General features: G+C 46.5%; 1 protein-coding gene across 1 annotated transcript in view; it reads left to right on the plus strand.

The window, feature by feature from the left end:
* Cds1 (CDP-diacylglycerol synthase 1) overlaps window positions 1–15,000 on the plus strand; it is a 59,016-nt gene extending 44,016 nt beyond the window's left edge. Inside the window, exons 8-13 of the mRNA XM_031337000.1 lie at window positions 981–1,068; window positions 3,588–3,656; window positions 5,208–5,360; window positions 7,036–7,155; window positions 8,840–8,943; window positions 12,401–15,000. Of these exons, the coding sequence (XP_031192860.1) occupies window positions 981–1,068; window positions 3,588–3,656; window positions 5,208–5,360; window positions 7,036–7,155; window positions 8,840–8,943; window positions 12,401–12,530 (664 nt within the window). The 3' untranslated portion in view covers window positions 12,531–15,000. The remainder of the gene's footprint in view (window positions 1–980; window positions 1,069–3,587; window positions 3,657–5,207; window positions 5,361–7,035; window positions 7,156–8,839; window positions 8,944–12,400) is intronic.
* The last annotated feature ends 9,956 nt before the right edge of the window (window positions 15,001–24,956 follow it).

Here is a 24,956-nt window from a genome sequence, read left to right on the forward strand (position 1 = left end):
AAAAAAAAAAAAAAGCAAGGGATGGATGTTATTTACACAACATGCAAAAAGTATGTGCCAGTCGGCCTTCAGAAAGGGGGCTCTTCTCCGGGTGGCGGTGAGGGAAGGAGCAGGCTTCTAGCCTGTTGCTTGCACAGAGCTGTGAGCTCCTCAGCACTGGGCTTCACAGGTTCAGAAAGCATTTTTATTAATTAAAAGTTATCCAATTTAATAATTAGAAGTGAGGTAGAATGGAGAGAAGGCTTAACAAGGTTCTGTGTACCCACATATGTGCAATAAAAACAACCCCTCCCCACCCCCCATCCACTGTAACATTACCAACTAGAGTCTTTTGTAGCTAACTGGAATTTTGCCAGAATAGGTTTTACCCCCTGACAGTTTACCAAAATGTGCATGTTTCTATGTAAACATTTACATCCCAGTTTTTGGACAGATGTCATATAAAACCTTTCGATTGAGGGAGGAATGTTGCTTATGTAAATAGGTTCTGCAGAGTTTGACAGAGTCATAGGCTAAGATAGAAAGAATTAAAATTAATATTTTTCCTGAAGGAGAGTTTTCACTAAGAGCTTGGGTAAACTTACCACTTTATTCTCTGCCTGCACAAGTGGCTTGTTGTGCATTCCACAAGGTTTCCTAAAAGAAATGATGGGGTTCTTTTTGTAAGTTGTTTCTCATAAAATTGAAATGTAAGTGTTTGTAGCTACAGCAATTGACTATTCAGTATTTTCCTTAGTTTAGTGATGGATTTTGTGCTGTTTCCTGGCTAAATGAACAAGCTCTTTTTGGTATTTTCTGTTTCTCCTGGGCCTTTGCCATGTACTGTGGGTTCATTCTGAGCTGTAGACCGGGTCACTGTGTAACTCTGCACATGTCTCTGCTAATATTTTAAAGGTTCCTTGTCCCCATATCAAGTGTCACGGGGTCACTGTAACTGCCTGCTGTCTAACTCTGCACATGTCTCTGCTAATATTTTAAAGGTTCCTTGTCCCCATATCAAGTGTCATCTGCAATGACATCACGGCTTACCTTTTTGGATTTTTTTTTGGAAGAACTCCTTTAATTAAGGTAATGGGAAATGCCAGAATGGAGCCCATCCCTTAACCTTAGAGCCGAGGCCCGGGATGGTTCACCCATTGGCTCTTTTGCACGAAGCAGCTCACGGCAGGGCAGTGGGATGCCTCCTCAGAGTTCCTCTGAGTTTGCTATCATGTGTGCAGTGGGTCCTCCATGGGAGTCAGGCTCCATTTTCCTCTGCTCCTCCTGGTCACCTCATCTTCCTCGTGGTTTCTCCTTCCCTGACCTCAGTTCTTTAGCCCATCCCAGCAGCCCCAGCTAGCCTTGGCTCTGCTCGCTCCGCTATCCCTTCCTTCATTAAACTTCCTAAAAGAGCAAGGCACACATCTGTGTGCAGAGACACCCAAGGTCATTTAAAAATAAGACTAGAGGGGCTAAAGCAAGTAGAGAAAGCTTAAGACAGGGAGGAAGCACCTGTGCCCAGCCCTGTGCCTTGGGTTTGATTCTGTTTGTGGACTGTGGAGCCAAGGACATGAATTAAATTATTCAGATCTTATTTTGGGGGCAAGAAAGAAACAAGTACTTATGAAAAAAATCTAAACTTTCCTAGTACTGATTTAATCAGTTTTTGTTTTGTTTTTTGAGATAGGGTTTCTCTGTGTAGCCCTGGCTGTCCTAGAATTTACTATGTAGACCAGGCTGGTCTCAAACACATAGATCCACCTGCCTCTTGTTTCCTGAGTACTGGGATAAAAGGTGTACACCACTATTGCCTGGCTTGATTTTTCTTTAAAGAGCTTTTTATGTTGGGGCTTCACTTAGGAGTCAGTTTCCATGCTGAGCAAAGTGTTCAATAGGAGTCTTACGAGTGTATTCCTTGGCTGAGAGGCAAGCAGGGGCCAGGATAATGATTAGCCACATGCTGCTGAGCAGTGTGAGCAAGTGCAGGGCTCCTGGGGAGTTGTGGGCAGCCTCCCCTCAGAGCACCTTCATCAGCTCTCCTCTTGTGGGCAGCCACATAGAACCAGGCTAAGGCAGGGGTCTGCTGGCCTGCAAGGGGTGGATCTCTGACATGTTTCTAAAGCTGCTGCGCCAGAACAAGTGAGCATGCTCACGAGTTCTAACCCAGCATGCTATGAGGGAGACTGCGAGCCATTCAGAAGCCCCGGTGGCTGGTTTTGAATACCTTTCAAATGATTTCACCAAAGAAGATCATTTATACGATACACCTGGGAGGTTGACCAGTTATCTGGTGATCTGCTATGAGTCAGCTGGAAGCTTTCTTAAGTCATCAGCAGAAAGTTTAAATCTACCTGATGACACTAATATAGATGCTGGATTATCCAAGGAGAAGGGGCATTGGTACCTTCTCTGTGGCAGAACTGTTGCCAGGTTTGTTAGGCTGCCAGCTACCTTAGCTTTGAGGTGCCTCAACGTAAAGGTTAAGAACTCTACAAGGAGCTCAGTCAGGTAGCTTGGGCTGTGACCCATTCCTTCTGTGGGAGTTGTTAGTTCTATCCCTGCAGGCCCCTTAACACAGCCATTTAAATTCTTACCTTCCATGGGCAGCTCTGGGCATTTAGGACCACAGACTCAAGTCTTATCTCCTTACACTACCAAGTTCCTGACTTACCTCCAGATTTTTCTCCCTTCAATGTCTAGTTGACTGGGAAATAAGAGTGAGACTGAAACATATCCAGTGTCTGTTCTTAGAAGCACAGTATATTTCTTTCTCTCTAATGGTAGATATAGATCATAGTGTGTGCGTGTGCGCGTGAGCGTGCTAATTTGGGCCTGTTGAATATTTCATTTTGGAAGGAAATCTCATATACATTGCATATTAGAACTGAGCCGAACATTCGAGCACTAGTTTGTAATCTTAGTACTTGAGAGGCTGAGGCAGAAGGATTGCAAATTCTAGACCAGAATGGGCTACATCATGGGACTCTGTCCCCCTAACCTACCTGCCCAAAACAAGACAACCTGGAGTGTACCAGTGCCTGGGCCCTATTGTGTTCCTTCTGTCCTTTGATCGGGAGTGGGCAGCACTGGTGGTGTGCACTCAGGATGACTAACAACCTTATTCCAAGAGGAGCATGCAGTCACAAGGAAAGGATTTCAGTACAGAATGTATAGCCCTCTGAAAGACAAAAAAGAGAAAGGACTTGAGGCTATTTAACAGAAATGAATTGACATTCATAATGCATCACATACAGGAGGGTCTGCTGTGTGTTAGATGCTTGTCTAGACACTTGCTCAGGTGAGTCACACGGTGCAGTGAGCAAGGGCAGCTTTAAATCGTTGGATTGAGAGAAAAGGGAAGACTGGGCAGCGGTGGCACACACCTTTAATCCTAGCACTCAGGAGACAGATTTCTATGAACTTGAGACCAGCCTAGAGTACAGAGCGAGTTCCAGCAGGATAGTCAGGGCTCTGTCACACAAACCCTGCTTGAAAGCAGAACAGGGGCGGAATGGGGGAGTACAGGGCGCAGGGAAGCTTATGGAGGCCCCGCAGTCCTGGATTCGCACTGCACTAACCCCTGCCCCCATCTTCTTCCGCCGCTATAGCTGTCTCCGAAGAAGACCTGGGAAGGATTCATTGGCGGTTTCTTCTCCACAGTCATATTTGGATTCATTGTGAGTTTTAGTAGGATGTTAATTGTATTTATATTCTGAAAACCCGTTAGATTTTAGCCTTTTCTAAACCTACAAAATCACAAAATACTAGTAATATTTTGTTAAAACTTATTAAATAGGTACCCATAGTCAGTTATTCTCTGCATTTTGATTAACATGGTCTTCTCTGATAGTCCCCCACTCCTGCCTGCTGCCTAAAGAAGTTTCTTTGATGAGAGATGAGAGCCACATTTACCTGTGGGCATCAGGACAGGCTGACACCCACTAAATACATCAACAGTTCAACCCCACACTGTAGACTCAGGGAACAGCACTGAAGGGGCAGGGCAGGATGGAATGGGACAGGGCGTGACCATTAGAACCAGAAGACCAGGCCCTGTTAGATTTTTAACTCTAGTCCTTGAAATTTGATATAAGTTGATATAAAGTTGATGTAGTTGATATAAAATATCACATCCAAACAGTGTAATCACAATAACATGAAACTTTGGGAGGGTAAATACATAAATAACTGGAAACTCAGTGTTGTCTTGTATGGGAAAACTACCCCTCTATTTAATCCATAAACATAATGCATTCTCAATGAAGATTCTAATAAAATTTGGGGGAAAAAAACAAGGTTTGAGGTAGAACATCAGTAATCCTTGATATACACAGAAGATCCTGTGTAAGGTTTATGCATCAAAAGCAAAATACCAAGTTAAATAATGCTGTAAGAGTTTGTTATTTAGAAATATGAGCTAGCCCTTAAAACATAACATACAGCCAGGTAAGAAACTGGTTTGTTTGGAGGCAAGGCAGTTATTCATTCTTAGAATCATATTTGAATTTTTTGAGCAGAACAATGGGGTGAGTGGCTAGAGGAGAACCAAAGGTAACCTTTTGTTTGGCAACTTAAATGTACAAGAAGATGTCTTATCTCCCATTTCCATGGCTGAGGACAGCTAACTTTAAGAACTGCCGTGGGCACCCTGGTCTGGTAAGGGATAATGGCACCTTTCATCTGCACTGCCGTGCACCGTTTGCTTAGTGATTTTGTATCATCAGCTGATGAGATTAGTGTAAGCCTGGGTGCAGCAAGCCCCCTGCACACCCCATATCTTTATAATCCACTCCTTTACTGCATCTTCCTAGCCTCTGCTAAGAGTTAGTGTGCGGACTTTTAAAAGTAAGGTCTTGCGCTCTGCGGGTAAAAGCAGACCTGGAGATGCTGGTTTGATCCCCAGAGTCCACATGAAAGGCAAAGGAGAACACTGACTCCACAGGGCTGTCTTGGGGCATGCATGCTTCATGCACACACACTTAGAGTAGTAAGAAGATACACTAGAGAGTAAGATCTCCTATGATGTTCTTTTAGACTGCATCAGCCCCACCCCTTCTTAGGAGACCTCACTTCTTTCAGAAATCCCTGCGTTCTCTCAAGGCCTTTGAAGGCCTTTCCTGGGACCATCCTGACCTCTGCAAAGATATCCCGGCATCTGGCTATGTCCTTTGTGACACATGCTTTCCTTTACTTGGGCATTGTCTTAGGAATCTTGCTTTGTTCTTCAGGCTGCCTATGTGTTGTCCAAGTACCAGTACTTCGTGTGCCCAGTGGAATACCGCAGCGATGTCAACTCCTTCGTGACAGAGTGTGAGCCCTCAGAACTGTTCCAGCTTCAGAATTACTCTCTCCCTCCATTCCTGCAGGCAGTGCTGAGCCAGGTAAGACAGACAGACAGACGTCCCATTAATCCGGGTAAGACAGACAGAAGTCCCACTAACCTGACTAGAGCCATTGTTCCTGATTGAGCTGCCTTTAAAAGTGACAGGGTTTCTCTGTGTAGCCCTGGCTGTCCTGGAACTCACTCTGTATACCAGGCTGGCTTCAAACTCAGAAATCTGCCTGCCTGTGCCTCTCAAGCGCTGGGATTAAAGGTGTGCCCAGCTGAAGTTCTGATTCTTAAAAAAAAAAAAAAGATATAGAAGTATCATCTTCTTAAACATCATTAAATGGGTATTAACACTCCAGGGCATTTGTATGTTTATATACTAGGAATTTATTTGTATAATGATTTAAATACTGATAGTAATTTAGTTTGTATTGTCAAAGTGTTTTAAAACATTTAAAAATAAATTTAAAAATTTTACAAATAAATGATTTGAATAAAATTTCCATATTTCTGATATGATTAAAGTCAGTATAAAACTCAGTCAAGACTCATCAGTTGAAAGAGCCCTTGATTTTTAGGGTTCATTATTAGCACGGAAATCTTCTAAAAATAAGTTTTCCCACTGCCACCATTTAAAGCATCTTTGAGGTGTCATTCTTCAGAATCTTTGGGACACTCTCTGGTGGAACCCCCATCTGTTAATACATAGTTAAAGTGGGAAATGGAATGGGCTGCTTAGTTTGTATGTGTGAAGAGGAAACAGCTGAAGGGTTGCCTCTGTCAGATTGTCCCCTGGGCTTATCTATAGGACGTTTTCTTATTTGCTGATTGACGTAGGAGGGCTCATGATGTGGATCCTAGACATTTTTCTCAACGTCCATACGTACTGTCACATGCTGTAAGACTTGAGCTGGAACCAGTCTTCAGTTTGGAGCAATGCCCCTTGCTTTGAGAACAGATCTGAAACTGTGGGCTGAGCGTGTTTCTGGGACCTTAGTCATCATGTGCTGCTTTCAGTTCATAGATACTTAAGTGGAAAAGAACTTTATAGTCAAAACACCTGCTGAAGGTGTTTCCATGTCAGCAGTGCTGGATAACAGACTCACACCACCACCCCTTGATAGTATTTTTTTTTAAGAATTATTTATTTACTTCATGTATATGAGTAGCTGTCTTCAGACACACCAAAAGAGGGCATCAGGCCCCATTACAGATGGTTGTGAACCACCATGTGGTTACTGGGAATTGAACTCAGGACCTCCAGGAGAGCAGTCAGTGCTCTTAACCACTGAGCTATCTCTCTAACACCCCCCCCCCCATAGATTCCATAGCTTTCAACTTAGTTTTGGCAAGAAAGACAAGTTTTTATTACTTTTTGTCATTTGAAATTAAATTGTTATAAAATATAAAATTAAAATAAGTCCCATAAGAGCAAAGAACTATGGCTGGCAGAACAACAGACTTTGGAGTGAGCTTGTGTGTAGGCCTCCAATGCAGCCGAGCTAGGATTCCACAGTTGCACCCTGGGTGACAGGGAGGCAGTGGGTGTGGGCCAGGGAATCCGCCCAGCGTCAGATGCCGGGTTTTCTCCTATGGTTGTCAAAGCTTGGAAAGTCAACAAAAAAAGTGGCCTGCTTTGACTTCCCACATCTGCCAAGCTTCCTGGGTTCTGAGGCACAGTGAATGCAGGGTTAACAAACAGGTCCTCTCTGCTTCCTCCTCCTCAGGAAACAGTGAGCTTGTACCCCTTCCAGATACACAGCATTGCCCTTTCAACGTTTGCATCACTGATTGGCCCATTTGGAGGCTTCTTCGCCAGTGGATTCAAAAGAGCTTTCAAAATCAAGGTTTGTTTTTACATTCTTCTCTACACATTAGAGTACACATTGTTGTACACATTATTAGGAGCTATATTGTCATTGGTATGTCATCCACAAGCCCCTAGGAAATCACACCATCCCCGAAATCTGTTTTTGCCTCACAGGCATACTGCCTGGCTGGTTTGAGTGTATTCTCCTTTGGTGGGTTTGGCTATGCCCCATTTGTTCATTCTGAAGTGTATGAACCTCTTCTGGAAATGGAATGCCCCCTCATTGCTGCTGTATGCACAGCCCTGCCATTCGAGATGTCAGCAATCTGTCTGTGCCTTGTGGCAGCTTAGCATTTCCCAGTCTCCTGATGGGCTCTGCTGAGGAGCTTTTGAAGGGGAGCTCTCATCCTGCAGGCTGTGAAGAACATTCTTCCACCACAGCATTTCCTCTCTAACCCTGCTACACAAAGCTTGCCCCACAGACATGTCCATATTGTCTCAGTAAAGCTTTGTTGATAAGACATGCTTATAGGCTAGATTTGGTTTGTGGGATGTGGTGAACTGATTCTGGTCCAGAAACTCACAATAGTCCCTATGCTTTAGAAGAGCTGGGTCATCCTAAAGTGATGTCATTTCAGTCCTCTGCCCTTACCATGTTAAGGTGGAATTGGCTCATTAAAGACTAGCATGGCTGTTGAAGATGAGGTCAGGGAAGGTAGCTCTGAGGAGCAGCCACTGGGGCTGAGATTTGATGAGGATGTCTTACAGAGAAGCCTAAAGAAGACAATTGAAGTGAGTACAAGAAGGAGTGGCTTGTCAAAGTGGGGAGCAAGGATGGTTGAGAACACAGTGTTTGGAAACCTGACCACACAGGCCTTAGGCTGACCAGGGAACGAAATGAGCTCAGGGAGGCCTCAAGATGCTCCGTCCCCGGTCCAGTCTGTGGTGACAAGTGAGGCTTCATGGGGTAACAAAAGTGGGGTCAGGCTGCTGTGGCTCCCTCATGCTTCAGCGAGCAGAGATGGGAGGAAGTGAGTTGGCAAAACTTAGTCACAGAGCTTCTCAGTAACTTAAATGGAGAGTAGGTATTAGAATGCCGTTGTAAACAGTCTTGAAGGTAGAGGCCTCCTGTGTGCTAGCTGCCCTAGTGTGCTAGAAGAGCCTCCAGTCACCTCTCTCCCTGGGGTTGAGGCAGGGTTTGCAGAAGCCCTGCTACCATTGCCCTGCCTCTCTGTAGGCTTTAGTGCTTGGATGTTCTCAGTGAGCCATGTGCGTTGCTCGTTTTTACCTCAGTGCTTGAAAAAGACTGTTTATCACTGGAGTGTTTCAGAGCAAGAACCTTTGGACAAGTCTAAATCAGAAACGCTTGGGCATATGTGAAACACCAAGGCGGCTTCCACACAGCCTGTGCCATGTAGGGGCAGAGACAGTCAGGAAATTAGAGGATAGAAACAGACATTCTATTTAAAATTTTATTAATGAGGAAAAGTGCTAGACTTAATATTTAGTATTATTTCAACGTCGTGGGCCAGTTTGGAAATCATTAAACAGTGAGTGGAGATTTTAAAGAAATAACGTTTTAATCTGTTGGTTGTATTCTAATTTATTTGTATTTGTTGGGAAAATGAATGGTAAAGTTGTTTTCCTTATAAGGTGAAAAAACATTAATATAACAGAATTTGGTATAGGTGATTTTTCTGCACATTTGTCTTTTTCTGCAGGATTTTGCAAACACTATTCCTGGACACGGTGGGATAATGGACAGGTTTGATTGTCAGTACTTGATGGCAACATTCGTACATGTGTATATCACCAGCTTTATCAGGTACGTTCCTATTGAAAACAGAACCGAAAGCTTCTCACGGCATGACTCCTTGGAGGTCCCATTAGTTTACCGTCTCTGTCAATGGTTGTTTACAGTGTCAAAATAAATGAAATCATAACTCTACATAGCAGGGTTCAATCTCCATTGTTTTTAGAGCATTTGAGCAGCCTAAAGGTAGTCTGCACCATGGTTCTTAGCAGGACTCGATTTATGTGCCTTATGCAGGGTTCAAAATTGGAGAGTTTGCCTTTCTTACCAGTAGGCATTCACTGATTGCCATTAAAGAGAAGACAGTTCATTCAGCCCAGCTGTTGAGTGTCTGTGACTCGTCACAAGATGTTCTAGGCATGAACACAGCAGACTATAAACCCTGTCCCCAGCACTTCCTGCGGGGGATGGGAGGGTCTGCAGAGAGCAACAAGGAAGTGATATTGATGGTTTCAGGAGCCATGGCAAAAATGAAGCAGGGGAGACATTACTGCTGCATGTGTGAGGGAAGGGCAGGAGGAGGTGGCTGCTTGGTGAGTGGTTGCTTGCTGGCACTGAGTTTCAGATCTGCCCTGCAATGTCAATGGAGCATGGGATAGCCAACAGTAGTGACTTGGCAATTTGATGCCTATGGTCTCCCCTGGGGCCCAGAAAGTCTTGGAAAATATGTTTTCATCAGTCATTTAGAGAGAGCGTTACATTTAGGAATTCATAAACATGCAATTAAAAATGTCTCCATAGCAAAGTAAGAATTTCTGTGCCACCTTCTGGTGGAGCCATCTCACAGTTCCCCAGCTTTGTTCAGCTTTTCAGATAATGAAGACTCCTTATGCTCTGTATGGTACATCTCTCCGTCCTCACTGGTCCATACTCTCCTGTCTTCATTTGTTTACATTTTTAAAGTTTAATGTGTTCCTTTTCTAGCTTTGTAAGATAAAGCCCAAGCTTTCATGTTCAGCCTTCTTATCTGATACTACACACTTGCTCTTGAACACCCTTTGCTCTCACCCTGTACAGACATCGTGTACATTTTCAAGTTCCTGCACCACTATCTTCTTTGGCACACTGGTTACTTAGACGTATATTGATTGATTTCCAAACAAATCAGGACTTTTTTGTTCCTCTCTCCTTACTGATCGTCGCCTTTGTTCCAATGTGGTTGTAAGAAGCATTTTGTGCCGTCATTTTTGAAACTTGCATCATGGCCCGCCACGTCACCCCTTCTGGCACATGCTGCATCCACAGAGAGGTGATGATCCCCCTGCAAGCTTCAGGCATACTATTGTGTCTGTGGGACTCTGTTCTTCTAAGTACTCAGTGTGGTCATTTGAGTTGCAGGTGCTTGTCTCAACTTGCTCTCTAGCTGTGGGGTCTCCTGTCAACTGCAGGCCATTCCCTTTCCTACTCTGGGAGAAGCATGTACATTTAGATCCTCTTCTTTGGAGGTTGTATTGGAACACATTACCTTGCACAGCAGCTTCTCTGTGTTGCTCGTCATTTGGTCAGTGAACCATGGCCATCTTACTGCTTCTCTACCAGCCCGTTCCATTATATGTCAGGACGGCCCCAGAGCTTCCTCTGGAGTTTACATTCTTTTTCTCCATCTTTTCATTTTTTTACATCCCCTTCTCTTCACTTTTAGCAGTGTCTTTCTCTTCTGGTTATTTTATTTTTCTATGACTTCAACTGACCGTTTTTGTCTTTTTTTCCATTGCATTGCCTTGTTGATAGATTTTGGTATTAGTGATTAAATCCCTAAAAAAAAAAAAACCACAAAATAAAAACTTTATTATTCAGAAGATGGCAAGTTTCTAAGGCATTAATTCACATTTGCTGTTTAAGAGGACTCTCTCTTGTGCTGGCAGCGGCAGCGGCAGGGCCATGTTCAGCTGCGTCCCTGCCTTGAAAGCAGATCCTTGACCTATTTGGATCCAGCTAGCAGGAAGCTCTTGCTGATGTCACTTTCCATGTCCCAGCGCCTGTTGGGATGGCCCCTCTCTCTGTGGCCTGGCAGCTGCTCCTGCTGGGCCAGGGAATGTAACAAGACAAGCTGGGCTGTAATTTGAGTAGACTCTGGCTGTGAGGGGCACATGCCACAGGTCCTTGCCAGCTTGCCTCCAGAAATGAAGGTGACCCATAGGATGGCTGCCCTGTGCTACTGTGCAGCAGTTGTTGGAAGCCAAAGGTCTGCAGAGTAAATTGTGCCTCTGCTCATCCCACTATGATGATAACTCCACAGAAGACCACGCTTCAGTGTTGGGAGTGGCAGGGCAGTTCTTAGGATTCTGTTTAACAGCCTGTATTATAAATCATTTTACTTACCTGTTCTTAGTGTGAGCTGCCCTCTGTGGTTCACACATGGGATTTCCCAGTTAGATCCCACCATTGTTCACACACTCTCTCCTCCACAAGTGTGCGCACACGTTCCTCCACAGTGCACTGGGGAAGGTTTATGACAATAATTAGACATAGAGATTTTAAGGTGCTAAGTTTTGGTGCTTTTTTTGTTTTGGTTTGTGTGTGTGTGTGTGTGTGTGTGTTGTTTTTGTTTGTTTGTTTGTTTGAGACTCTGTATTCCAGACTAACCTGGAACTCACTATGTAGTCCAAGTCACAGTAATTCTTCTACCTCAGCATGTCCAATGTTGAACTTACAGTTGTGAGCTATCATGTCTGTGGGATTTCATAAAGCCGTGTTTTAGAACTGTACATATATGAATGTGATGGGCTCTCCAACCAGCCTGTGGGACATTGGGTTCCCAAGACTGCAACAGAATTACCAGAACCCAGAGGGTGGAATTCTCCAGCTCGTTGCACCCCAGATAAGTTGCACACTGTAGGGCTGCAGCAGGGGTCTTGGAAGAGTGAGCCCAAGGAGAGGGGTGATGGGCTAGGCCCTGCCCCGCAGTCACATAGCCGCTCCTTGGGCCCCTCTCTCCTCAGCCCTCTGCCGATTGCTGTAGCAGATGAGCTAGGAAGCCAGGGCTGCCTGCTTCTTGGTCTCCCTAAGACTTTGAAGAAGGCCCTGACACCTGCTGTCCATCCCAGGTAGGGCTTTGGTGGAGGACTTTTGTGTTTTGTCTCTCAGGTGACCGATCATAGTTCCCTGAGGGTATTTCTTCAACAAAGTACCTTACGTGGTCTACAAGTCTCTCTGAGGCTAAAATTTTCAGGTTTTTTCATGTGCCTCCTTTTGGTTGGTCCTGTGTCTGCTGCTCTGAAGGTCTGTTCTTTATCAAGTTGCCCTTGAGAATGTCTGTAGACCTTAGACCTTAGATCTGCTTCCTCCATGCACGCTCTCCATGCTCCCGTCTCGTGAGCACTGGACAAGTCCGAGTGCGGGCTTGTGAAGAGCTGTTTCCCTTCTATAAAGGCAGCTGCTCAGTCAGCACTTAAGAATGGGTCTTCGGGCATGTGCTCGCTTAGCTTCTGTGCAGACTGTGAATGGGTCTTCTCTGCTTCACCACCAGGGGTCCGAATCCCAGTAAGGTGCTCCAGCAGCTCTTAGTGCTCCAACCAGAACAGCAGCTCAATATCTACAGAACCTTGAAGATTCATCTCACCGAGAAAGGCATCCTGCAGCCCACCCTGAAGGTGTAGCTGCTGCCCTGAGGACCAACTGCTGAGGAGGAGCTCGCATACCAGCTCCGACTGAAGTCGCATGCACTGAGCCAGCCTAAGGCTAAAACTCGGTAGATGCAGGCTTTGCAGATACAAATGTTTCTCTCGCTGAAATTACTGTGAATATTTAACAAACATGAGATCTAAGATGAGTGTGCAGCAGTTGCCCACCCGTGAAAGAGCCTGTACTTTTCTAAGATGTATTTTCCAATGTTAAAAGTCTCTGCCCTCACTGGCCGGGTTCCATGATTTAGGAGACTTAGGTTTTAAAGAGTCAAACACTATCAACTGAGGCCCTCTTAGGGTTGTGCCTGGCAGTATGATCTTTTGCACACACATTGACCTTTGCACTGGGAACTGTCCCTTTGTAGCTGGATGCTCTGCAGGCCCCGTGGGAAGCGACGTCTCCCGGCTTCCTCCTCTAACGATCTCCAGCATTTCTGAAGGGCTGAGTTAGATTAAAAAAAGAAAGAAAAAGAGTGATTGTCCACTTTTCTCTCTCTTCTTTTTGTTTGTTTGTTCATGGCACTGGGCTAGAACCCAGGGTCTGGTACATACCAGGCAGGTGCCCCACTCCTGGGCTCCGCTCCAGCTGGACCTTTCAGAGAAAGTCATGGAGACACCCTGGTTTAAGTAGTTTCACAGTTCAGAAGCTACAGGATGAAGCTTACGTCACTACTGATTTGTTTAAAAAGAAGTTTTCAGAATCCATTTCTTATGAAACTTTTGGAGCGGCATCTAAACAACTTCCCAAGAGACTCAGTGTCCTGTGTGAGGAGCCCAGCGTGGGGCTCCTCCACCAACAATACCTCACCAGGGTCCGCAGTCCTCTGAGTGATTTGGGGGGTGCCTGAGCAGCAGCAGGCTGCCTGGGGTGAGGCACTGCTTGGCAGTCCATCTCTCTGTACACCACACCTGGAAAGAGGAGAGCTTTCCCTAAAGACCCAGCCCAGGACAGCCCCCTGCTGGTAGTTAACCTCTGTCACATTGCACTTCCTGTCCTGTCTGGAACTCCAAGAATAAAAATCCAGCAGAAACAAGAGCCGTGAAAAGCTGAAAAGCACAGGAATTGCCACGGCTTCCACAGGTGGAAGAGGGCCCTGTGAGCAGGCTAGCAGATCTACTACAGCGTGTGCTCTGCAGCCATCCTTAACCAAATGTCATGGTCACCCCCAGAGATGACCTAGTTCTCCAACTTCAGTGCCCAGAGGGGGAGACATGGAGACACTGTAAAGGATAATTTGGTAATGAAAAGAATAAATGTTTTGTTTAAATTAGAAATAAATTTCAGTTATCACACATGTCCTTCCCACTTGTAGATGTTCTCAGGTTCTGAGGAGGAGCCCATAGCCATCACTAGCCCCCTACACACACAGTGTATGCGTGAGCATTGCGATGCTATGATCCTCGGTCCTGAGAACGCCATTGTTGTCCCCTAGGTGACTTGTGATCCCGGGCTGCATTCAGCCCACATCCTCTGCATACAAGCCAGTGGAAGCCTGGGAAGCACTGCCAGGTTAGGTGACCCCCTCTCAGTTGGGATGTGTGGGAGCTGATGTCAGCTGCCACAGCTTTTGTCTGTCCCATGCCCTACCCCAGATGCTGACCATAAATGAGTTTCAGGCACCAAAGAAACACAGGGAAACCTTGTGATAGGAGCATGCCCGGGAACGAGCAAGGATGCTTGAGGACAAGGTGGCTTCTTACCCACCATGTTGTCGTGGTGAGGGCTTGCGAGGCAGAATTATGAGAGCATTACTTAATACATGTATTAAAAATCAATATTCTTCTAAACAAAGGACTATTTGGGGTTACAGTAAGAGCTTTTCTCAAATCTGTTAGAGCTGGGTGTACATCATGCCATATAAAAACAAGTGAGTTCTTTAACAACACTCTAGAGATGAACATTTTAGCATACATTTTATAGCGTGTATATTATAATGGACTATACTTTAGCAAACCATCATCGTGAGAGCCAGACTGATCAGCATTACATTTGCACTGGAAGAGGCGTCATCTAATGGCGTGCTGCAGTGGGTGAATGACAACCAGAAGACACACCACAGCGGTGACCCATCGATGGAAATATCGCCGTTTGAACTGCTGCATGACCTGTTAGCCTTTGGGATGGTGATGTCTGAGAATGGGGTGTTCTCCTGAGTCTTCCTTGTGGTTTTGAACAGACAGTTGCTGTCCGAGATTAAAGGCTGCCCCCCACCCCCACCTTTGTCCCTTTGCACTTTGAGCAGAGGTCATGGTGACACCTGGTCTGATAAGAATAAAGGTCTCAACAGTGTGGATATACTGTAGAGTGAGAGTTTATGCTATGTGTCAATCAGCGCTCGACGCTGTGGATATACTGTACAGGGTGAGAGCTTATGATATGGATCAATCAGTCCCCTGAATCTTTTTACTGAAACTGGGATAGAAAAATAAAAATTCAATGGTATTTTGATTTTGCAGTGCTGTTTTCTCGTCAGAGCAAAAGCATTCTATAAGCACCAGGCTTCTAGACACCACCTTGTCCCACAGCGTCACCTTACCTACTGCTAAGGTGAACTTCATTGTCCCTTGCCGATCACACGAAGGAACCCTGATTGGTGTCCAGTGTGGAGTAGCTGGTTAGTTCTGCCTGCCCCTCCTCTACTGCACAACTTCAGTGGCAAAGGGCAAGCTGGTGCTGCCGAGCTGAAAACCAGCTGCTGCTTCAGCCATGGCTGCTGTGGTGGCTTCTCAAATAGTAGGCAGCCTCCCACTTCACTTGAGCAAACCCGGAATCCCCCAGTAATCTGTATAGCACAGTGAGCCCTTCTGGAAATAACTGGAACTCGCGGTTTTCAGCTCCACTTAGACAAGACACAAGGAGACTTCTCGGAGGGGAGGGGGATGGACAGAGTGGAGACAGATGCAAACCCAGAGTTCCTGGGAGATGGGGCACCACCTGAGCACCTTTGAGAAGTTCCTGGGAGATGGGGCACCACTCGAGCACCTTTGAGAATCTCCTTCCCTTCCTGAACTTTCATGTATAAAGGGTCTATGTATTTAGAAGCCTATGAAATTGCTGCAAAGAAAACAGGGTCCAGACAATTCAAATCAATAGCCATTCTGACAGCCTGGTGTCTTATGTATAGACGTGGTACACACCCTGGGTCATTTATTCAAGCACAAAAGGAGCAGGGGGAATCGTTCCACTTTCCTAACATGTACAAAGGGCACAGAGAAAATTCTTTAGACAGTCAAGCTGTCCACATAAGCAGGAGAAAGGAAAGCCACTTTGGAAGAACAGAACTCCATCCAGATCGCTCTCCTTCCAAGCCCACAGAGTCTGCTGGGGCCTTTCTATGAACTCCAGCCTCCTTTCTGCTGGGTCTGACTGGAGCTTAGTGGATTCTGATGGTTTTCTAGTCACAATCATGTGACTTTTAACCTTCAGTTGGGATCTAGAAGAGTGCTAAGTTTGGGGAATATTCTTAAAAACTTGCAAACATATTTTTCATTCGTTTGATAAGGTAAGATGGACATACTTCATTGGTCAGAATGTCTTTTTCCTCCCCAGACACTTTGCTGAGATGTAATTTACATACCAGGCTAGGCCTGCTAATGCACGCCGGTCAGGCCAGCCCCGGTCAGGCCAGCCCTGGGGAGGAGAGAAGCAGGATAGTCAAGGCCAAAGTCGCCTCAGCTGTGCGTGACTTCCAGACCAGCTTGGGTCTACATGAGAACTCGCCTCAGAGCAGCAGCAGCAGCAGCACTAATTTATGAGTCAAAACTCACTCAAGCCAAAGAGAGTTGGAAACCATTTCCATGTCCTCTCCAAAGGTTGTTGGTGCCCATTTGTAGTTACTCCATTTGGATGCCCAAATATGGTCAATCCCTGAGCTGCTGCTTACCTGCATCAGTCTGTCTTTGTGGCCATTCTGTACTAATGGAATCATGGCTAAGCAGTATTCTGCATCAGGCATAATATTTTTACATGATTCACTACTTTTTATGAATATTGGATTTGGACAACCCACTTACCAGTTGATAGGTACTTGCATTACTTCCAACTTGGGGCTTTTATAAAAAATGTTTCTGTAAGACTTTCTAGAAATAAATGCCCGCAGACACGCCCTCGGTTCTCTTTCATAGATTGCTAGGGGTGGGATTGCAGGCTTGTGTGGAAAGTTCATGTTTGAATATTAGCCATCATTTTCCTGGCTTCCAGCAGTCCCTTCAGGTCCTGCTTGGAAGCTTTGTTCTCCTGGCCCCACAAGGCCATTGTTCTCTTGAAATCAGAGCAGCTGGGATCATAGGGGATCCTTCTCAGATTGGGCAGATTAGCATCACCTCCTGGAAGTAGGGAGGGCTCACAAAGCAGCTGCTTGCCCCCAACTACAGTGACAAGACAAGGCTAAGATGAGCTGAGGCTGCTCTGTCTGAAGGCAGAGCATCTACAGCAAACCCCAGGTGCCGGTCTTCTATGTGTTGCGGAGTGGGCGGCCTCTGTGGTGTATGAAGTCAGCCACTTGAGTAGAGAGATGCTTCAATGGCGGCTGATACACTAGGGAACATATTGTCCCTGCGAGTAGCACATCTGGAATGGGCTACCATGAGCTATCGAGCAGCTGTGGCAGCAATTGTACCACCTCTGTTATGGGTGATAAGACATGCAACTGAGGGCGGTCTGACTAGAGGAATTTAAAAAGAAAACCACAAAGATGCCATCCTCTGTGAGCCTCTGAACTGGCAAAAAACCCCTGGGGCTCAGGGTAGGGAAGCAAGGGAAAGGACACAGATTAGGGGCTCAGGGTAGGGAAGCAAGGGAAAGGACACAGATTAGGTCTATGTTACAAGTCCTCCATCTCAAAACTTGGAATTTAAAGAAAAATCAGAGAGGAAGGAGAAATGGTAACAAGGTTATCATTAGGCCCAACCTTTTACTGCACAGGAAAGAGGACTCCGAGGTTCAGCACACAGATGGGGGTCTTCATGACTTCTTAGAACTCTGGTAATATGGGACTTCACCTCTGAAGAAAATCTAAAACTTATTGCTTCAAAGTTACCACTGTGTCCTTGATAAATCTTGTTACCTTTTTGTCAGCCAGAAACAAGCTGGAGTCACCTGGGAAGAGGGAGCCTCTAGGCAAGTCTGTAGAGCATTTTCCTGATTAATGACTGGCATGGGTGGGCCTAGCTCCGTGTGGGCAGTGCCATCCTTGGGCAGGTGAATTGTGTTGGAAGGCAGGACTGAGGGCTGGGAGATGGCTGAGCCCTGAAGGGCTAGGCTCAGGGCCAGAAAAGACAGAAGAAAAGAAAGGCTGAGCGAGCCAGTGAGTAGCACTCCCCCATGGCGTCTGCTTCAGTTCTTGCCTCAGGTCCTGCCCTGACTCCTCAGTGATGGCAGACTGTGGTACTCACAAGTCAGTAGCCTTTCCCTCTCCAGCTTTTCATTTGGTAATGGTACCAGTCCAGTCTGGGTGACAGCAGCCCACAGAGGTGTATAACTTCAGAGAAGCTAGCCTAGCCTCCTGGAATTCATTCGTTGGCATTCCCTAACTCAGATGTGTTCCAGATTAGTCTTTGCAATAGTCAACGGGCCAGATTAGTCTTTGCAATAGTCAACGGGCTTTCATTCAGGCATAGAGATGCCCCAAGAATTAGTCAAACTAAGATTAAAACAGTTTCCTGGCCCCAACAGTGTTCCAACCGATCCCAATTGATGCCAAGCTGTTGCTAGCTTGGAATTTCACAGGCAAGCTACTTAAAATCAGACAGACTGTCTCCAAGGTAAGAGAAAGAGATCAGACATTATTTGTTTACTATCAACAAAGTAAAAATTAGAATTCTCGGAGCAGTCACACACACACACACACACACACACACACACACACACACACACACACACACACGGCAGACTGCTTTACATACTAGAGAGAAGCCAAAGGGCTTCCCTGAAATTGGGAATCTGTCACTAATATAGTTGCAGCCAAGGGCATTCTCAGGAGCTGCTAGAACGGGACCTCCTGGTGCTTACCTCCTATGAGCTGGCAAGATGGCTCTTCACGGAAAGGACACCACTGCCCTTCAGAGGGAATTGTTCCCACCTGACTGTTAGTTCAAAGTAACTTTGATGTGGCCTGGCTGGCTGGCTGGCTGGCTTCTGTCAATTCTGTCTCCTTTTGTGTTCAAGATGACTATAAAAGCCTACTGTGTGTGTGTGTGTGTGTGTGTGTGTGTGTGTGTGTGTGTGTGTGTGTAGTGGAATGAAGAGGAGCTGTGCTGTGAAGGGGTTGGTGTACTGCGAGGAGGTCCGCAGCCTTCAGGGCCCGGAGCGCTTAGGCGGGGGTGGGGGATGGGGGATGGGGGGTGGGGTCCGGGGTCTGGGGGGGGTGCAGGGCTCATCCAGAAGAGGCTGCTGCTTTAGGACCCAGAGCCTCCTGACTTTTCTTTTCCTTTGTAATGACCATAAAGGTCAGATGCCTAATTTTAAGAATATACATTCAGATCCTGCACTTCCTGTGTCAGTCTGTCATTTTGCCAACTCCTTGCCCGCCTGATTACCTGGACCCCAACTTCTCGAGCAGGCTGAGAGATCACTGAGGCTCCCTGGTGTTTTATCGAATCAATAGAGAGCAAGCTAAGAGACAGACAGAAGAGCTGATGGGAAGGAAAGCCGAGGACAAACACTTGGTGCCCTTCTGTCGTCTGAGACCTTTGCCCCATCTCCCCTTCACAGACACTTTTGTAGGGAGATCATTTCCTAGACAACTAGGAAGCCCCACTTTGACAGTTTTTATTTTTGGGCTCCTCCTCCCCATGGGGGGGGGGTCAGGGAAAGAATGAACAAATCCTAATCCAAATGTGTTGACCCTAGCTGAAGACTAGAGTCTAGCATGCCCAGTAACATTTAAAAAAGAACCAAACAACCAAACAACCAAACATGACAGGAAGCCTAGGCCAAAGAGACCTGATGGAAGTTCCAGGCATGTGAACACTGAAGTAGGTGTTCTTCTAGCTTCCAGAAGGCAAAGGCAAGAGCTTCACACATACCACTGAGGACTCCATTTCCCACAGTGTGGAGGAACATTTGTAGGCACAGAACAAGATAAGCACAGGCTTAACAAGCAAGCACGCTGAGCAAGCCATGCAGAAGAGGCCGGAAAGCAGCGCCCCCCCCCCCCCCCCCCCCCCCCCCCCCCCCCCCCCCCCCCCCCCCCGGCCTCTGCACCAGCTCCTGACTCCAGGTCCCTGTACAGTGGGAGTTCCTGCCATGGCTTCTTTCAGTGCACAGTGATTTCATGGCAGCAATAGTAACCCTAACTAAAACGATCCCTAAGTCCATAATTTCTGAAGGGTAGATATCATTTTTTCACCAAATGTATGTGAAACAACATTTGACTGAACTACTTTAGTAATCAGATAGCTAAGTCCACACTCTGCCCTCAAAAAGCTTCCGGGTCAGCTGGGGAGACATGTCAGAGGACACTGTCTCAATCTATTCAGGAAGTAGAGCTGGGGTGAGGGAAGAACAGGGAAACAGAGAAGGCCCAAGTAGGACCAGGGGCTCTGGTACATTCTGCAGCTGTTGGGACATCTTTTTTTAATCTGATACCTCTTTAGACTAGAAAGCAGTCTGTCCCCAGGTCGGGGATGTGTTGTGATAGGAACTTAGAGGCAGCACAGAGTATGGACGCCTGGGATTGTGCTGTCCCTGTGAAGAGAGCACCCTGGATCCCTCCCTGCTCAGGGCAGAAGAAAGAGGGGCCACACACTGCATCCTTCCCTGCTCAGGGCAGAGGAAAGAGGGGCCACACAGCTAACAGGAGCCAGGAGTGTCACTCCAAGAAAATTGAAAACTCTCACACTGATAGCTGTATGTGCACGTTCATGACAGTTATTTACAGGACAGAAATGACCCAAGTGTAGGTGGATAAGTCAGACGTGGTGTATCAGTGATATAACGAACCTTTACTTGGCAGTGAAGAATGTAGCCCGGACACACGTTGTAACATGGATGACCAGTCACATATATATGAATGTGGGGGGCGGGGAGAGGGAAAGGGAAGGAGGAAGATAGTTAAGAGTTTTTGCTATTTGCAGTGGTGGTGCACGCCTTTAATCCCAGCACTTGGGAGGCAGAGGCAGGCGGATTTCTGAGTTCGAGGCCAGCCTGGTCTACACCAGAGTGAGTTCCAGGACAGCCAGGGCTACACAGAGAAACCCTGTCTCGAAAAAACTAAACAACAAAAAACAAACAAACAAACAAACAAAGAATTTTGTGTATTTGAGACCCTCTCAAGAGTCTATAGCCCAGGTTGTCCTGTTAAGTCATTCTGTGGTCCAGGCTGGCCCCTCACTGGTTGCATTCCTGCCTCAGCTGAGTGCTAGGGTTGCAGGTGTTAGCCACCATGCCTGCTCATGGCAAAGATATCTCACAAAGTTATTCAAATCACTTACTGTGGCGCCAGTACTATGGGATCTGCAAACAGGCAGAATGGGTAAGGCACACTCCAGGACTGAGGGCTGGCAGGCAGGGCGGCTAGGCTGCTCCACGGTGGCGACTCTGCCTCGGGTACAGACGAGTGCAGGTCACTGCCTGCTGCCAGGCCAGGGTGGCGGCATGGCTTTTCTTTTCTGGCTCTGGGCAAAACCATTGTGGCCTGCACATGCTGTTTAAGGGGCCCTTCCGGACTAAGGGGAGTTGAGGGTTTAGAACCAGTCATCTGTGAGTTTTACATACAGATGCTCAGGCATGGGATGTGGATTCACAGACACTCAAACGCAACACCACATGCTTTGAGATTGCTGCCAAAACCGCATTCAAGCTGAAGCCAGGGTGCTTTACCAGCTGCTTTGCCAGGCATGCTCTGCACTGTGGTAGACAGGGCACAGTGCAAGGCCTTTCCACAGCGGACCCTGGGATCCTACCATGAGCCATCCTACCATGAACCAGCATAAAAAAGAGCAGTGAGGAGTTGCATGGGGATAGCAATGTGGCTGGGCTGACTGCTGGGACCACAGGCCAGTCACCGCAGCTGGGAGTGCTAGGACTACACTGGAGCCTTCATTAGTACTGAAGGGTCATCCAAGACCTGAAGCATGGAGGAAGAAGAGCTGGCTTGGGGCAAGCAGAAAGCTTGGTTAGGAACAAAGAGCAGCCGTGGAATGGTAAGCTAGGGCTAGGGAAGCCAGTCAGGGTTTTAATCAGCAAAGTGACTCAACCTGGCATTGCTGCTGCCATGGAGCCCCCGCTGGGAGGGGAGAAGACAGCACCCATGGCACCCAGTTCTGAGACTCCCACTGTTCTCAAACAGCGTGGCTCAGCAAGTAGACAGTGAGTGGACAGAGGGAGTCATCACGTGAATAAAGACAAGAAGGGGAGCAAGCATGGTGTCCCAGAGGGAAGGACACCAGGGGACACATAGCAAGGCTTTGTGTCATGACTGTTTAAAATAGTTACAAATTCAACAGAGGGTCAAAATCAGAACGTGAGGTCCATAGAGCTAAAAGTCACATTGGAAGAGAATCTCATACTTCAATGAATTTTAACAGTGGGGCATGGAGTCGATGCTGGAAGCTTAAGCAGAGGTAGCAATTTAAAGGTGAGGCTCTGAGGCTAGAAAGTTCTAGAAGAGGGTTGCTGTCTTAACTCACTGATGGCCCATCAGAATGTGTATCAACGTGAACACACGGATAGTTCCTTTAGAAGGAAAAGCAGCATGCTCTGTGTGTGGATTTGGATTTGAACTAGAAGCACGCCTGGTGATGTGGCAGACCCGGGCAGCAAAGCCAGACATAATGAAGTGACTGCAGGTGTCCGGACATTATGAAGTGACTGCAGGTATCCAGACATAGTGAAGTGACTGCAGGTGTCCAGTCTCAGGCTGCTTAGGCTGCCCTTTGTTCCCACTCTGCTTTCCTGAAGCAGTTTGCAAAGGAGTGGTTTCCTGTTGTGGATAGAATCGTGCGCATCGTGTAGTGGGCATTTCATTTTAACACCAGGGGTGGAGCTCGGAGCCCGTGCCTAAGCGTATGCTCTATCCTGGCACTAGATTCCATCATGTGGTGGGCATTTCATTTTAACACTGGGGTGGAGCTCGGAGCCCGTGCCTAAGCGTATGTTCTGTCCCGGCACTAAGTTCCCAGCCAGAAGCAGCACTTTCAAGTGCCAGTATCCACTTGAAGTTGGTAGCAGTGCCCCAGGAAGGCGACACACAAAGCCTGCAGTTCTGCTTTGCCTCTGAGCAGGAAGCACAAGAGGTGCACATAAGGGTTGAAGTTCTAATGCTTTATATCTTTATATGGCTGTATGTGATTCTGCACAGACGATCGTACAGTAACGTTCAAAGTATATTTTTACTGCAGTCGTCGAAAAGGGCAAGCGCTATTAGTGTAGGCTGTAGATGAGAGGAAGGAACACAGCTCCCTTTGAAAAGAGGGAGACCGTGGGCCTGACTGCCACGGGCCATTTACTTGGCTCATTTGCTTTTAGGTTCCATGTTTCAGTATACCATTTCTTATTAATTGCCAAATTATGCTAATGTGTAGAGGTCACACATCAGTACTGCTTCTGCTCTTTAATGACCAAACACCCAAACTTTGTAATACTTTTGAGGGACAGGTGTCCTACACCTGTCCCTCAAATACATTTTCATGTAAGAGATTAAAATATGAAGACTTTAAGTCACTCAAGTAACAGAATGGGAAATAGCTCTTGCTTGATCAGACCATTATACTTGCAATAGCTGCATGCAGTTTTAGTTTTAAATGATCAAATTTTAGTCTTGATAATATTAATAATAATGTGATTTTTAAGTCCTCCTTAGATATCCCAACACTTTCAAAGTATGCTGTTCATACTGCCTCAATCTGTACAGGGGAATTCCCAGTGTGTACCTGCTAAAGCTCTGTCCAAAGTGATGGGGTTTGGTCTTAACATTTGGCAGGTGTCATGGGGGTCAGGTTGGGGGACAGAGAACATGCTGGAGTCTGATTAGCAACCAAACAGGATTGAGTGGATGCCACCACAGCATGGGTGTGAGCAGCAAGCATTTCCTGCATCCTTTCCTTGGATAGGTGGGTCTCAAGCCTTCACCCTGTGAACCCCTGCATTTTTTTGGTGGGTTTCAGGAAGCCAGCTCTCAATACTAAAGTCTGACTTGAACTGGAATTGTACTAGCATGGACCACTAGTGTGTGTCTCTTCCCAAGTGCTGGCAAGAATAAAACAGAGTGCCAGTACCAGCTTTGTTGGAGAACGGCCTTGGTGGGACAGTAAGAATAGGTGTGTATTCAGTTTTGATTCTCAGAAGTGACACATGACAAGAAGTACTCAGATACCCTTAAGAAACTCTTGACGCCAGGCGGTGGTGGCACATGCCTATAATCCCAGTACTTGGGAGGCAGAGGCAGGCGGATTTCTGAGTTCGAGGCCAGCCTGGTCTACAGAGTGAGTTCCAGGACAGCAGGGCTACACAGAGAAACCCTGTCTCGGAAACTCTTGGGATTGGGCTGTGTATGACCAGCCATGTTTCCTTGCGGAACACATGCTCGTGGTGGTTAAACACAAGCCTGCCACTTCAAAGACAACAGTGGAGACACTATTGCTTGCTAATAACAAAATTTTAGGTTTGAAGGAAAAAAATATTAGAGTTTAGGGAAAATAAGTATCTACTGCCACAGAAGGTAGAATTTCCTACGGTTGCTGGTGACATTTCGATTTCACATATGATAAGGTACCTTTGGGACAGCACGTGCTGGGGTACATGGAAGATGGCCAGCTTCTGCAGCAGCATAGCTCCGTACGGCACTGGCACTAGTGCTTTTGTAGTACACGAGGCTTTATGATTATGGAAAGGGAAAAGACACAAGACAGACAGACAGACAGACAGACAGACCTCTCCCTCAAACAAAAACTTCAAAAGAAGCTTAACACTGTTAAGGACTTATTTGAAAAGGTTATTACAGCATTTATGTTAGCCAAGACTTTCATTTGTTCAACTGAAGAGAAACAGAACAAATGGAAGGCGGTGGCAGACCCAGGACCCCACCTGTCCACTATTAAGCTAGACTCTAAAACAATTCTGGCCCAGTGAGACAACTCAGGGGGTAGAAGGCGTTTGCCACCAAACCCTACAATCTGGGCTTGACCCCTGGTATTCACATGGTGGAAGGAGAAAATTTCCAAAAGTTTTTCCTCTGACCTCCATGTACATGCACACTCAAAAATGAAGCAAGTTAAAACTCCATTCTTCTGTTTTGTTGGTGTGGGCATGAGTGGAGGTCAGACGTGGACAGCAGGGTCTCTCAGTGACTCTTCAGCTTCTCTCATTGAACGTGAAGCTCTGACTGGGTTCAATACACCCCAGAGACTTTCTTGCCTCTGCTTCTCCAGAGAGGTTGCTAAATCAAAGAGTTTTTTTTT

Source organism: Mastomys coucha, unplaced genomic scaffold (assembly GCF_008632895.1).
Source record: "Mastomys coucha isolate ucsf_1 unplaced genomic scaffold, UCSF_Mcou_1 pScaffold22, whole genome shotgun sequence".
Lineage (NCBI taxonomy): Eukaryota > Metazoa > Chordata > Mammalia > Rodentia > Muridae > Mastomys > Mastomys coucha.